Source organism: Apaloderma vittatum, unplaced genomic scaffold (genome assembly GCF_000703405.1).
Source record: "Apaloderma vittatum isolate BGI_N311 unplaced genomic scaffold, ASM70340v1 scaffold10696, whole genome shotgun sequence".
NCBI classification, from domain to species: Eukaryota; Metazoa; Chordata; class Aves; order Trogoniformes; family Trogonidae; genus Apaloderma; species Apaloderma vittatum.
In genome coordinates this window covers 57,582-72,402 of record NW_009723399.1, presented here as the reverse complement: position 1 = coordinate 72,402, position 14,821 = coordinate 57,582, and the positions used below count along the sequence as shown (strand labels likewise).

At 34.2% G+C, this 14,821-nt stretch overlaps 1 protein-coding gene across 1 annotated transcript in view; it reads left to right on the top strand.

The window, feature by feature from the left end:
* LOC104275979 (formin-like) overlaps positions 1-14,821 on the top strand; it is a gene marked incomplete at its 3' end in the record, with an annotated part of 94,828 nt that overhangs the window by 30,225 nt on the left and 49,782 nt on the right. Inside the window, 1 exon segment of the mRNA XM_009872105.1 lies at positions 14,169-14,821. This exon segment is cut by the window's right edge and continues 19 nt beyond it. Coding sequence (XP_009870407.1) covers positions 14,169-14,821 — 653 coding nt within the window.

Sequence of the window (14,821 nt, the reverse complement as noted above, 5' to 3'; positions counted from 1 at the left end):
TTCCCTAATTTCTCCTTCTTCCCTTAAGCACAAGGGCATCAAAACTCCTTTCATCTTGAGTTTGAAGTTTAATACTGCTTTTGAAAGATGGAATCAAAGTTTTAAGCTGCACCCTTTTAATTTAAAAATATTAAAATGTCTTGGACAAGTTTTGAGTGTCTTTTAAAATATTTTAATTTGTCTAAATCTTCTCTTTTATAAATAGACTGTTACAGCAAAGTAGATTTTTTTTTTGAACAGATTCAACTGAAAATCTTCTGACCTGGATGCTCTTTTCTGGCCCTCAGTTTTGTGTGTGCATGTGCAAATTCTTACACAGGACAGGGATTTCACAATCTGTCAGAAGCCACTGTATTTTGAAATCTACTATTAAAGTATGAGAGCCAATGATAAATAAGTGCTCAAAGCTTTAATATGTCACAGTACTTAACGATATCTAAGAAGTGGATAATATGCTGACTTTTGGTAATAAAATTTTGCTTTAGGATGCAGAGATAGTTTGGTTTAGCCTCTACAAGATGAAATGCGTCTATAAGGTGGCTAGCTTTTTGTGTGTTCTGTGCTGGATTTTCATGTCCCAGCACGCACAAATAGAAGAAAATCTGTATGCTTTTGTCCGGTGGAGTTGCAGCTCAAAGGAGCAGCCAAGGTCAGCAAGGGTTTATTAGTCACTCTTTCTTAATGAGCTCGTCAGGCTTTTCAGCATTTCCATGTGGTGTTACTGATGAAGGTCTCCCAGCTTGTGGTTAATTATTGATACGACTCTTGCCTGACTTGAAAAGTTTTTGTCTTTTGTGCTTAGCCGTGAAATGTATGGTTTCACCACTGTGTATGTACTGTGTGTCTTTATGAATCTTCTGGGCTACTTTGTCCTCATGAAGGAATTCTCCTTGTTCAGTGCATAGCCTCTTTGCAGTGTAAGCCAATGAAAATATGAAGATTGAGAAAATCATAAATATGAGAAAGTAGAGAGAGAAATCCTCTGAAACTGTATTAAAATACCGATTTCAGTATTCCTGAGACTCCTGGACAATGGGAGCAAGATTATGTTTGAAGTATTTATTTCTTGAAATAGAAAAATCCCAGCAGGAGAAAAATCACCGTGTAATGAAAAATATGCATGGCCAGTGCTAGAGAAGGTGGAGTAGCAGACTACAGAATGAAAAGCAAAGGACAAGAGCAATAAAGCCGTAACTTTGTACAAAGTGCATACAAGCACACAGAGAGCTAGCAAGAAGTGCTTTAGTGTCTTTGGAACCAGTTGTTGACAATTGGATCTTCATTCAGAAAGAAAACTTGGAGCAATTCTTCATGGTCTATGAAGATATTCCTCAGTTTAGTGCTTAATTATGTTTAAAAAACCTGGCACACTTTGATGTTTATGTTCACATCATACTGTATAATCAAATTTGTGATCGTTTTAAGTATGTCTGACATGCTCTGATACTTATATTAAGCAAAATTCTCCCCATTCTTCTCCTCCATTGACTTTGTATTTTCCATATTTTTGATGCAGTGGGTGCTTTTTGTCCTTATTTTCCTTAAACCCTATATTTGTGATGTGATTTATTTCTTGTCAGATAGCTTGAATATCCCTGAAAACTCTCGTCTTTTGTTGTATTGGGTTTTTTCACTGCTACTTGCCATGACTTATATTGACGCTTTAATATTTTCATCAATACAAATTCACTGTAAGAACTTGGATTGTTTAAACTTCATGTTGGCTGCAGAATGCTATTAATTCCACGTGTTGATCCAAGGATTCTCCTGTTTATTTAACAAATTACCACAGACCATATTGCATGTATTGAATACAGTGAAAGTCTCTTTAACTCTGTTTCAGCACATGAACGTGGACATGGTATTATATAGTTAAAATGTGCATAGAGATCAACAGGATAATTTATAGCCATAAAGCTTCAGCAAGACTGAGCTCCTCCTTAAATTTAGGGACATTGAAAAGCACTCTGCTTAATTAGGGCTAAAATGAGACTCTTCTAAAAACTTAATTATAAAGCCATGCATTTATCATAGTTTGTGAAATTTATTCCATCACATTGAGTAAATTTGTACTCAGGAGAATAAAGTAGAACACATACTGTGAACATGATGGCATTCTATTTTGTCATTTTTGGAAGACCTCTATAACATAGGAAATAATTGTCTAAAAGAAAAATTAAGTGAAAAGTGATCATGAGAGTATAAAAGCCTCTAAAAATGAAGTATTATCAATGATATCTTAACATTTTGATTTTGAAAATATGTACCGCATGTCTCCTTGCCAAAATTATCTGTTTTTTAAATTTACTACACCAGATGCTTCTTTGAACCTAATAATTGTAAGCCATTTCTCTGAATGAAGTACATCCTTTTCTGTTAGTTTAAATTCTGGCTCTGACATTCCTGTTTTTGGAACAGGGACAAATTTGGCAAGCATGAACATTTTGCTGGTGGAGGGAAAATCTATCTAAAATCTGAAATTAAACTTTTGAAACAAAACTATTTTTTGTCATACTCAATAAAGACTTCAGATTTTAGCAGCTTCTGACTTTGCAGATCTAGTGGTCGTTGTAGTTGTTGCATTTTGTGGTGCTGACCAACTTTTTAGTGTTCCATTTCCACAAAGCTACCAAAAAGATAAAGATACTGAAGCCGACAAAGTTACGAATAGCATTGGGACAAAACAAAGTACCACCAATTAGTGAGTGCCACAAGTTTCTTTTGGTTAGGTGGGGAACACCGTTACAAGAATGGTTTTAAACTGAAAGCTAGAAATCTGTCTCCTTTTTGATGATGAGGCAATGTGAAAGAAAAGCACTGGAATTTGAAGCAGACTACAAGAGCTGGAAAGATGTATGGAGATGCGAGAGGTGGAGCTTTAGGTAGAAAAAGGTAAGTAGAGATACTAGGACTGGCAAGCTGGAGGCAGAACAAAGTCACCTGGGAGCTAAGACAGAAAACTGTAGGAGATAGACTGCAGAGACTTGGCCATCACAATACAGGTTTTACTTCTAAGTGGACAATATCCCCCAGAACACGTATCCTTGGATGAATGTGGTCTGTTCAGTACTTGACTTTATTTTTGTTTGACAGTGAGTAATACCCTTCCTTGTTTATTAACTGAAATGTGATCTAAATGTAGTCTCATGTGGTATTTTCCAGTGCCACAAGTTTTAACTTGTCAGGGTTTCATATGTATAATTTGGATTTTGGGATCCTTGTTTTTGCATATATCTTCATATCACAGTTCATTTTTAACTTACCGTGCAACTATAAATTGCATCCTAGGATCTCAGGCTAGTTGCTTAGAAAATAAGGTGTATCATTGGTTACCGCTTGAGAAACACTGACTAAAATGACTTGTGGCTCATCTTGCAGGAACTTTGCACTTCAAGTAAGTGTAGAATCTGCTTTTCTAGGTCGGCATTATCATGCCTTTACTGTAATACTGTTATGTCTCTTCCTGAGGTTCCATGCTTTGTTTGTTATATACCTTTCCGCATCACCATACACAATGTAGAAATCTTGAAAGCTTGCACCTTTTCCTAATACCATTTTAATGTTGTCTGGAATTAACTCCCATCATGTTGACTGAATGAGATGCTATTTCTGTTGAAGGGCAAGTTTTTGCATAGTTGTGCCACGTGGAAGCATTGATGGAGAGGGAGAAAATTAAGGTTCTTCTGACAACCACACTTGTGGTTCCCTTTTGAGTTATTCACCAAGGTTATTCTTTTAACATGTTTTTGTGTGTGCAGTATTTTCTTCAAATTCCATAACAGGAAATTCTAGAGTACTGTAATGATGCATAATTAATTAGCAGGTATTACACATTAATTTAAAGTAGGTATGTAATTGATGTTACATTTGTATTTATCCAGGTGGAATCTCTGGAGTTCATATGCTTAGGTAAAAGTGTACTGGTATCTTTATCTGCTAAGTATAGCATAAGCACCTTTAAAGTGTTAAAAAGACTAGTTATAAACACAGTGTTAGATTTTCTTCTAAATGTTACCTGACTGATGAATATTTAAAGACTGTCTTCGGTTTTTACCGCTCAAGTTTTGATAGTATGTGCAGAATTGGAAGCTTCCTAGCTAAACTAAGATAGACGTTATGAAAGATAACCTTGTGTGTGTAGAATCTCATATACTTTGCCTTGACAAGGATATCTGCAGTCTGAATTTTGTCTTTAATCCTTTTAATTGAGACAAGTATATTGTCAATACGAAAAGGTCTTTTCTATAATGAAATTATGATGAAGGGGTGGGGATATCCTTCCATAGAAGGTGTACAGCTTAATGAAAACTGTTGTTTACTGAATGTAAATTTAACCTCTGTCTTCATTTTCTTTGCTACAGAGAAAGAGGTTGGGTTTTTTTGTAGTATAATACATTTTATGTCGAGGGAAGGACTGCTTCACCAAGCAATCCGTTTGTTCTGACACGTTGCAGTCCTCAGTAACATGTAAGGAATGTAATAATAGTAAACATCAGAGAGTTTCCCTTTTAGGTGACTATTTTCCGTAAAGTAAAATTGAACCTCTGTTGTTATTTTGATATCTGGTGTCAAAAAGGCCCTAGAAAAATAATTTCCCTCCTTAGCTAGAAAGTGAATGTCTTGGTGCACCTTCAAGTCTTTGCTTGTTTTCATTGCACATGTGAACTCTGTATATATTGATGGAGAGGCTAACTATCTCAGTGTAGATACTCTTAGAATTTTTATACAAAAATTATGTTCATACAGAGTGAAAATCTGTAACTCCTAATAGTGCAGAGTTACTTTATTCTCATAGCAAACTCATAACACTCTTTGGATGAGTATTTCCTTTGAAAAGTAGTATTCATCATTGCCTGTTGTCCTTCTGTAGATGCATAACATTACCTTTGCTTACTGTTTTCCGTGTGCTGTACTTACACTGTTTTTTGCTTTGACTTTTACTTTAACCAAATCATTGATTGCAGGTTAGCGGAATGTGATACAGATCACTGCTTTCCTATGTAGTAACAAAGCCTTGTTATAATTGCTTAATCTTGGAGTCTGGTTGCCAAAGAAATTAACTTCTTTATACTCTGAAGCAATGTTGACAGTAAAATCTCCTTTCCTCGCCACCCCCTGCCCAAAAGAAAAGGAAAAAAAAGAGAAGAAAAACAAGGTTGCATTACAATTCTGGCAACATCAGCCACACTAATAAAATCAGATTCAATGTTGTTTTACGACTTTGAATTTATGTGACTGCACAGGATCAAAGGATTTGTATCCCACTGGACTGCAAGGTCTATAGTTCATGGCAAAAAAACTCATCAAAAAGAACATTTTAGTAGTCAGGCTTTTCATTTTAATCAGCCACAGTAATAAAAAAGCTGTTAGGTGTCCAAAAACATTCTCCCAAGATCAGAGACAACTTGCTTTCTACTACAATCAGTTTTCTTATTGGATCCATACCGCCTCTGTAGTTTTTGTCACTGAAACTTCATCTTCAACTTGTTTTCAGCCATTTTTTCATTGTTTTCACATTTATAATGTCAAATTAGGATATTAGTAAAAGTAATTTCCTGGACAAATGAGAAATACTGTAACTTCTTTAAAGAAGTAAATTATCATCAGAACAAATGATTAACTAAAATACAATTTTAAATACTGGCCTACATTTTTATATATTGTATTCAAAATATTTGAATAGCAATAACTAATTCTTTTTCTCCTTGGATATAATCTTTTGAACACCAACACAAAGCATGGATGTTAGTATTTTTATATCTGTACAGATATAGTAACCTAGGCTGTCCTACGACTAAGGTAGCAGCTGCAAGGGAGAAACAGAATAGGGAGGTAACTACAGGGTTTCTGATAAGAAAGGCTGTTAGCATGCTTGGATTCTGCTTGTTAATTGTTCATGGTTCTAATTCAAGAAAAGTTTCAAATACATTTTTAATATATGATGTCATTTCATTCTTTAATTAGCTTGGCCTCAGAGAAAATGTATGTAATGTATCATTTACATTTGTTGTTGTGTTGCATGCTGAATTGGCTCATTTACAGAATTAAAATGTCTAATAATGTGTAGAGGTTTTACCAACGAAATCATTCATGAAAGTATCAGTTTTCCTTGAAATGTACAAGTAGTCTCAATTTAGATGACTACCCTCTTTTTGCAAACTGTGTAAGATTTCTTTCCCCCAGCACAAGCAGGCTTGGATTTAAGAAGAGTCAACACACGGTCACTTTTCTGCGAGGATTGCTCCCTTTCTGCGTGGCATGACACCTGCTGGGTGTTACACGGCCTCTTGTAGCTGCTGCGCACTACTTGCAAGATTCTAGTGGGTGTGATATTCCCTTCTCACGGCTACTGGTGAAACATGCAGGCTAATACTGCTTTTTGTCAGCTAAATGTTTTCATGGGTTTATTCTTTTAAAAAACTGTACATTTAAATGACTAGAAACTTCAGCATTAGTGGGTATTTTATAATTATTTCTACCTACCAAAGTTAGAAAATCTACATAAAAAGCTAAATTATATACTGCTAATATTTATTTATTAGTAACCTGAAATGTGCACCTTTAAGCACATGTTGTTAACAGTTTATCAAGTAATACTTCAGTCTGATTTTTAGAGGGACTGTCATTTATCTCAAGGGATAACATTGCTTAGCAAATGTGCCTGTGAATCCAAGGTATTAATATTATTCTGCTAGATATGGATATCAGAGTCAAGAAGGATTTAGATTCCAGTGAGGTTTCTCAGTGGGCTCAGAGATGCAACGGTAGAGTGTATCACTTACCAAGTGCTTAAGTTGATATAATAGGATCTGTAAATGTGGAATACGCTGCAGAGTACAATGAACATTATTAGGGATATTTTTCCATGTATTGAAATTCATTATGTTTGCAGGGTTTTGAGAGACTACCATTAAATTTTAAGGACACATCAAGGGTTCTATCTATGTGTATGATTAGAAGTTACAGAGAGAGGGACGGGTTTAATCCTAAAAAGAGTGTTCATCTGAGTAAAGTTACAGGTAAATAGAAGAGCTGTGGAAAAGCAAGGATTTAGAGATGAGCTGCTGTGACTTACGTATTGTATAACAAAATTCTACAAGTGAGTTTATTTGTGTAATTTAAAATGGTTGGATGGTGCTTATTAACAGGGAAAGGACTGAAGGGTGGATATGTATATGTGCAGGAAACAAAACCTAGATAAATGTAATTTTACAGAAACATTTACAGAGCAGACACAAGGCAATCAGAATGAGAAAAGGAAACATTAAGGTAACATTAAAATGACTCTGTGAGGATCATGGAAGAGAGGACAGAAGGTTAAGAGAGAAATGGAGGTCCACAAGCAGCTGGAAGAGGAAATACTGAAGCTTAGAAGAACGTAGGACTTTGTGCGGTGTATAGTGGAAGAGGTGGTTTGTTTCTTGCATGGTATAGACCCTTCAAATACGTGGTCCTGATTAGAAAACAGCTACAAAGTCCTTGTGTCATAGACCTGCTTTGCATGGCCAAGCATGCTCTTCCTGTAGTGACAAAGCTGGAGGGGGATTTACCTTTGTGATTACGTGGTCAGGGAAAGCTTAGCACTAGCATGAAAGAATGAGCTGATTCAATTCAATTCCCACTCCCACTATATTCCATTGTCAGCAGACTTATTTAATAAGTTCCAGTTGTGGATTTATTATTTTTTAAAAAAACTTATAGCATATATATTTTTAAAAAACAGAAACAAAGAGCTATTTCTTATTTATTGTCTTTGCTGAGTCACTAGACTCAGCATGTACCAATGCACTGGCCAAAGGCTTACAAATCTTTTGACAGGCACTTCTTCTTGGAGACAGGCACACAGGCTTTGCAATGGGCTGTTACTGATTCTGGGTTGTGGTAAATGGTAAAGAGGAGGAAGAGAAGACAAAGTGTATATAAAGAATCAAATTGCTAAGGAATAATGTAATTTAGGAGAAGAATCATTTTACAGTAGTATAATAAAAGTATAAAGAACATGTTACAGCCTACGTCAAGAATAGTTTTGACTGAAACTGGAACAATGAGTTGGAAGAATATTAGAAATGTATAAACATACAAGAAAACATAGGAATACAGTAATTTAAATACTCACTATAAAGTTACCATGCTTAATTTGAATTTTTTAGCAGTAGAGAGAGTAGCTATTATTATGTTAATACCTGAAGTTTCTCATTGATTTTCTGTATTCTGAGAAGTGCAGTTTGTGGGTTTTGAAGTTCTACTAGCAAGAAATAAGAAAATGCCAAAAGCAGATGGAGTACAAAACATAGCGCTTTTCTCAAAAATAATTTTTTTCCTTAGGCTGTCTTTAAATACCTGATTGTATTGAGTGTGTTTCTTTCTCGTACATTCATTCAGTCACTCATTTACCTGTTCATTTTTCCGAGGTTGATCTTGGTTAGATGGTGTTTCTTCCAGACAGGACAAGAAAAAGATGAAATGAAGTGTATTATAGCAATTATTTCAGTGCAATCAGAAAGGCCAGAGATGAAGAAGTGGTAAAACTTCTTTACCATCTCCTTCCCTTTGTGCCAGCCCAGGAATACAAGGTTTTATTTTATATCCATCTGGACTGGAGGCATAGGAAGGATAGATTCATGAGTAAATTCAAAATTCCACATTCATGGCATGACTTTGTTCTTTCTGGGAGATAATTCACATGAATTATGTAGTTATGCTAATGATCCTTTTTTTACATTAGTCAGACCTTCAGCAAGTGTAATTCCAAGGCTTATAAAGGCTGGCCATTCTAACTGCATCAAGCTTTCTGTCTTCTGTTACACTTTCTGTAACAACTTAAACTCACAGTAATATGGATTTTATAGTGAAACAGAGCTTGTTATATGAATATATGTTGTTTAAATGCAGCAATCTATCTGTTAAGTATGGCTATGAAATATTAAGTAAGGAAATTATTATGGAAGATGCATTCAGAGCCATTCTAAATGTGTAACTGATACACTCAGAACATACTTATTAAAATTCTTAATATAGGATATGCAACTTGATCATCGGCGTTTCCTTTTCATAAATAGAGATTTTTACTATTCTATTTTAATATTTAAGCTGTTTAAGATTTGCTTTGAATTTTGGATGTTTAATGATATTTGGCATGTCAAAATACAATTTAATTACAGTGTTGTGCAACTTAGTTGTTGGAAGAACACTTTATTTTTGTAATCAAATAGCTACATGCTGGTGTCTATTTATACATTTTACTGAGGTGTAGTAGCCTGATACTGAGGATGTCTTCATAGTATATCCTTGAAGAAATGGTAATTGTTCAAAGAATTACATCTTTATTCGCAAATGTTGTTAAATTAGAAGTTGTATTTCATAAATTATGAAACATGACATATCTTCACAATAAATATGTAAATTATCAAACTTGAACTGAATTAGTGCTTAAAATGTTACAGGAATTTTAAGCCATCTGTAGTCCTGTATACAAATAATAATGCTCATGATATTTTAAAAAAAATGTATACTGGAGTGTACTTGGATATATTTTAATGATGTACTATATCAATAATTTTGTACTCCAAGCTATAAGGCTCTCTTTTTCAACTACCCAAATGTCAGTAATTATAAATAACTACTACAAAATAGATAGAAAAACAGTGTTCTGTATACCCACTATGGCCAAATTTCCTCCCAAATACTTTTGCTATGCTTCCTCTATAAAACTAAGTATTTACTGTTTTTAAATTAGAAAGAGTATTGGGTTCCATATATGTAGCCTATACAAATATTTAGAGTTCTGGGAATGTTAGAGGGTGGTCAGTCATTTAGCTTACTTTTTTACGGTGAGGTGTAAGAATAATCCTTACTCTGTGCCCTTGAAAAAGGTGATGTACCACATATAACTGATGATATTTGTTGAGGTATGTTAGAGAGGATTTTTGGTTTTTATGTAAATTGGCACACATTTAATATTTTTTCATTGAGAAATCGTTTGCTAAATATCTGATTGTTGTTAAAATTTAAAACAAATGTATGTTTTTTCAAGGACAGAGATTTAACAAAAAGGACTTTTTTTCTTTGTCAACACAATACAAGAATAAGAAGTGTGAGCTCTTCCAAAAACTGAAGATGAAATTACTTAGAAGGAACAAAAACAAAAAGTCAGAGGCTGTCTGTGAAAAATTTGTCTTTCCTCTCTTTGATGGTCAAAATACTATTAAAATAAAAAAAGCTGTAAAGTCTATAAAAATATTTTTCAGCAGCAGCTCAACAATTCTTGCATTTTTATCTTTTTTCTTTTCTTTCTTTCTTTCCTTTTTTTTAAGCCCCTCCAGCAGCCCCATGATTTCCACTTCTAGAAACCATAACCTTAGATACTTCACGCCGTCTTTATTCCCCCATTTTAAAAAAAAATAAATATATATTTTCATGGCTTGGCATAAGTAACTAATTAGATGTAACAATCAGTGTATAAGGTCAGAGAAGGGAATAAAATCAAGCTTTCTCTCTACTATGTTGTTTTTCCAGGCTAATTAGAGTAAAAACTAATAAAAGTGTGTGTTTCTCCGTTAAGGAAGAGGTCTGTCTCTGATATACGTAGAACAGCTTTGTTCATTAAAGACGTGCCATTTTTACACAGTCGCTTTTCAGAGTAACAGAGTCCCCTGTAAACACTAGTGAAAAAATATTGTGCGTTAACAGTGTGAAGCATTAACTTGTTAGTTTCAAAGCAGAAGTTCTGCATGTTGCTTGCTATAGAGTGTTTCAGAGAACTTTTTTTTTATGTCTTACTGTTACACTTCTCAGAAATTTTTTAAACATTTGTGGTGCAAATAAGTCTTGACTAATAATGAGCCAGCAACCAATTTTTGAATGTAGATTGCTACAGAGATTTATAGTTTCCTCATAATTATGCATACAAATTGTTCTGTAACTTTTAATACCAGAAACATTCTGTGTCATATAGAATTAGAATAGGTTAGAAATTCTTTGTCCATATAAAATCACATTATATAAAGCAGTAACACAACAAATATACTTAAGTTGATTGCATTTAATTGACTATATAGACTACAGTTAACTATACTGACTATATTACATGAGACTTTATGTCACCTAACAAAAAGCTGTCACACTGGTGTTGAGATTTGTCTAGGTTAAGCCATGTTATAATCTCAAAGACATTTAGACAACCTGTAGGTTACATAATGAGAGGATTCGATCTTGTTCTTTTGCGATTAATTACATGCTTTATCATCTGGAACTGTGATGGTTAATGGAAGTACAGTACACTGATTCTGGTTTGGGGCTTTTTCTTCCTTTGAACACATGCTTATGTGTTCCTGAGTCTCACTGGACCAAGGCTGAGCTGTCGATATTATTTCAGAAAATATGTCTTGCCTTTTTCCTCTATATTGTGTCAAGTCACTTAGGTGCTAAAGGAAGTCAGTGAAGTCATACGGCAGAGGCCTGCGTATAAGAGAGAAAGACAGGAAGACAACAGAAAACCACTGCAAAAACTCTTCTTGTTTTCTAGGTTACAGTGTATCAATATTTTGGATATTTATGTAATCGTTTTTTGTCATGGCAGTATCATGTATATTAGCAAGAAGGAGTAATTTATTTGTGTTTAGGAGTGTCTTTTATTTTACCCATTAACAGTAGGATATTTTTAATCTTGTATATAAATATGTGTGTTTAAGGGAGCTGAGAGGCAGCTGTGATCATTTGCTCTGGTGGGGTGGTTTTACTGAAGGAAAATGGATCATGCCCATTCCAGTGGTGGATATCAGACAAAGCTTGATCAATTAAAGAAAATCCTTTGTGAGTAGAACAGTGCTGGTTAGGAATGAATAGCAAATAGGCATGGAGCTCATCTATCCATAATCAGAGATGCAAAAACTCTGAAACCTGTGTTCCAAGCAGGGGCAGATTTGGAAGTGAAATGACTTATCAGGGAGAGGGATTGACCAAGCTGCATATTTGTTCACCCTCCTCAAAATGGGCATTGGGTGGAAGCAGAGAGCCTATGGAAAAATGGAGAAAGAGGTATATCAGCCAAGAAGGCTAGCTTTAGGGGTCAGAGAAGACTATTATTAAAAGGACAGTTGACAACACTTAAACTGAATTACATCTTGCAAAGCAGACGTAAGGGTACAGTGTTAAAAAAACCAACTTTTAAAAAGTGTAAACAAAAAAAAAAACAGTGTAAAAAGACTTTGGTTCCCATTTAGATGAAAACAATATTTTAACTGGAAAGGTTGTGTGCAAGTGCTTCTAACACTTATTTCTGATCAATAAAATGTCCATGTGTTCACCTTATATTTTTAATATGTCAGCATTCTGGTGACAGCATATAGTATAAAAGTAATTTTGATTTATTTCCCAATTTAAATTGTGTGATGGAAATAATTCTATTATATTCCATATCAATGTTTGATTTGTTTATAATAATGTAAAGTTTAAAAAGATTCCATTGTTCCTGTCCTTTGTTTTATGAACTGTAAGAAAGAAAAGATTTGAATGGATATATCATCAATTGCTATAGCAACAATAAATACGGACAATAAATTTGATACATAATGCATAATCCTACATGTTGTAAAGAGCAACACATTTGTCAAGTCAGGAAATGATCTTCATAGTTTGTATGGATGAAAAATAGTTGTACTGACAAAATGGTGGCATCAAAATTCGTTTTACTTTAAACTTAATTTACTTAATTAAATTTAGTTAATTTTAATTAATTTAGTTTTAGTTTGAGTTCTCCACAGACTCCATCAAGATTTGTATATTGCAGTCTAGTGGAAATTATGAGTGAATAAATTTTTTCTGTATTAGCAGTAGAATTCTTGTGCTGATTTTGCTGGAGTAGAATCATAGAATCACTGCTCACCATCACTACGTGGTCTAAGTATAACTTTGGTAGTACTAGTATTAATATTAATGATTTTATTATTATTTTATTAAATCTGTTCCCATTTCAACCCACAGGTTTCCTCTCCTTTTCCTGATTCCCTGGGGGTGGGGGGTGTCACTGGGTGACAGAACAACTGAATAAATGAAGACAATTCTGCAGCCTGAATTCTGAGTTTTCATTCTAGTAGGCAGTACCATGTAAAAAGTTTGAAGCCACGAATAAATAAAAATTGTAATTAAAAAAGTTTTTTTAGTTATTGACTTACTTTCAGGAATCAAAGGTGCCTGAGTTTAGTATACATTGGGTTTTTTTATTATTTAATACTACATGTAATAGACTTTACATATGCTTGTCATAGTCCATAACGGACAGACTATATTTAAATTCTACCCATGTGGAATGACTGGATGCTGTTTGATCTCCATTTGATTCATTAGCAGATTTTAGAGCATTTAATCTCTTTTGAAGACATATTTGTCAGGAAGCAAAGCTGATTAAGATTATGTATGTATTATTTTTGTGTATATATACATAGAAATAGTGCATATTAATATGCATGTTCTTGAAAATTTTGAATACTTCTATAAACTGGAACGATTTCAGTACTCCATTTTCTGATAATATCGTAAGGAAAGTGAGTTTGTTTCTTCCTTATTTACATTTATTCTTGAAAGATTGTTGTTTCATTCTTTTTAATCTAATATTTCTATCTGAAGGAGAATTTATGTGTACCTCTGAATTTAATTGCTGAGAACACTTTTAATAGATTAAGAAATTATTTGAATTTGTTTACTTAATGTTTTATCTGGTAGGAATTTCAACTTCTGTTGTGTTTAATCTATTTTTTACTTCTCAACGTGTTAACTATGTATGTGGCATATTTATAGAATCATGTCATTAAGTACAATATCATTTGAAAAGGTACCTTTTTTGGTAATGAACTATTAATTATTGCATTCAGCAATTAAAAAACAGTAAATCTGCTTAAACAGAAGGGGCAAGTTAGAATCTGGGAAATTGTTGATCTAGCTATTTACTCATATGTTTTATTGAAAGACACACTACTTGCTTTTCTGTAAAGATTAGTATTTCTCCTTTTTTATGTAATAGCTTGCAATTAAGCCATTTAGAACTGATAAAGTATTTCTATCTTTGCTTAAAGTAAAATGTAGTCTAGATATGAAGATTTTTAATTACCACAAGATAAACGCTTCTGAAAATTATTTGCAGTAAAGGTGGGTTTTTTTATGTTGTTCCACAGTCTCAGTTTGAACTCAGGGTCTTCCATATTCGTGGAGAACATGCTGTATCAACTGCTCATCTTGAGGAAACCATTGCACATCTGAGGAATGAACTCGATAATAAATTAAATAGAAGAAATAAAAAAGCAAAAGATATTGGTGTTTCTACAGAAGATGATAACCCACCAAAGACATACCGAAATGTATGTATACAGACTGACAGAGAAACTTTCATAAAGCCTAGTGAAGAAGAAAACAGAGCTGTGAAAAATAACCAAATAATACCCAAAAAGCTTAATATTTCTTCTTTGTCACATAGTATTTCTACCCAAAGTGAATATAAGGACAATTACACGTGGTCTTCAGATAGTGTCTTATCTTGCCAACCAAAACAAATGCTGCCACCTCCACCTCCGCCTCCTCCCCTTCCTGATCCTTCACTATCAGGTTTAGTTCCTCCACCACCACCACCTTTGCCAGCGGGTCCAACTTCACTGACATCTCAGTTTGGCTCTGGTCCACCACTGCCACCTCCACTTTCTGAAGGCTGTAGGAACTTTCAAGCACCACCACCACCACCGCTTCCAGGGCTGGGTCTTCCTGTTCCTCCTCCACTGCCTGGACCTGGGTTACCTCCACCCCCTCCACCTCCTGGGCCTGGGTTCTTTTTTAA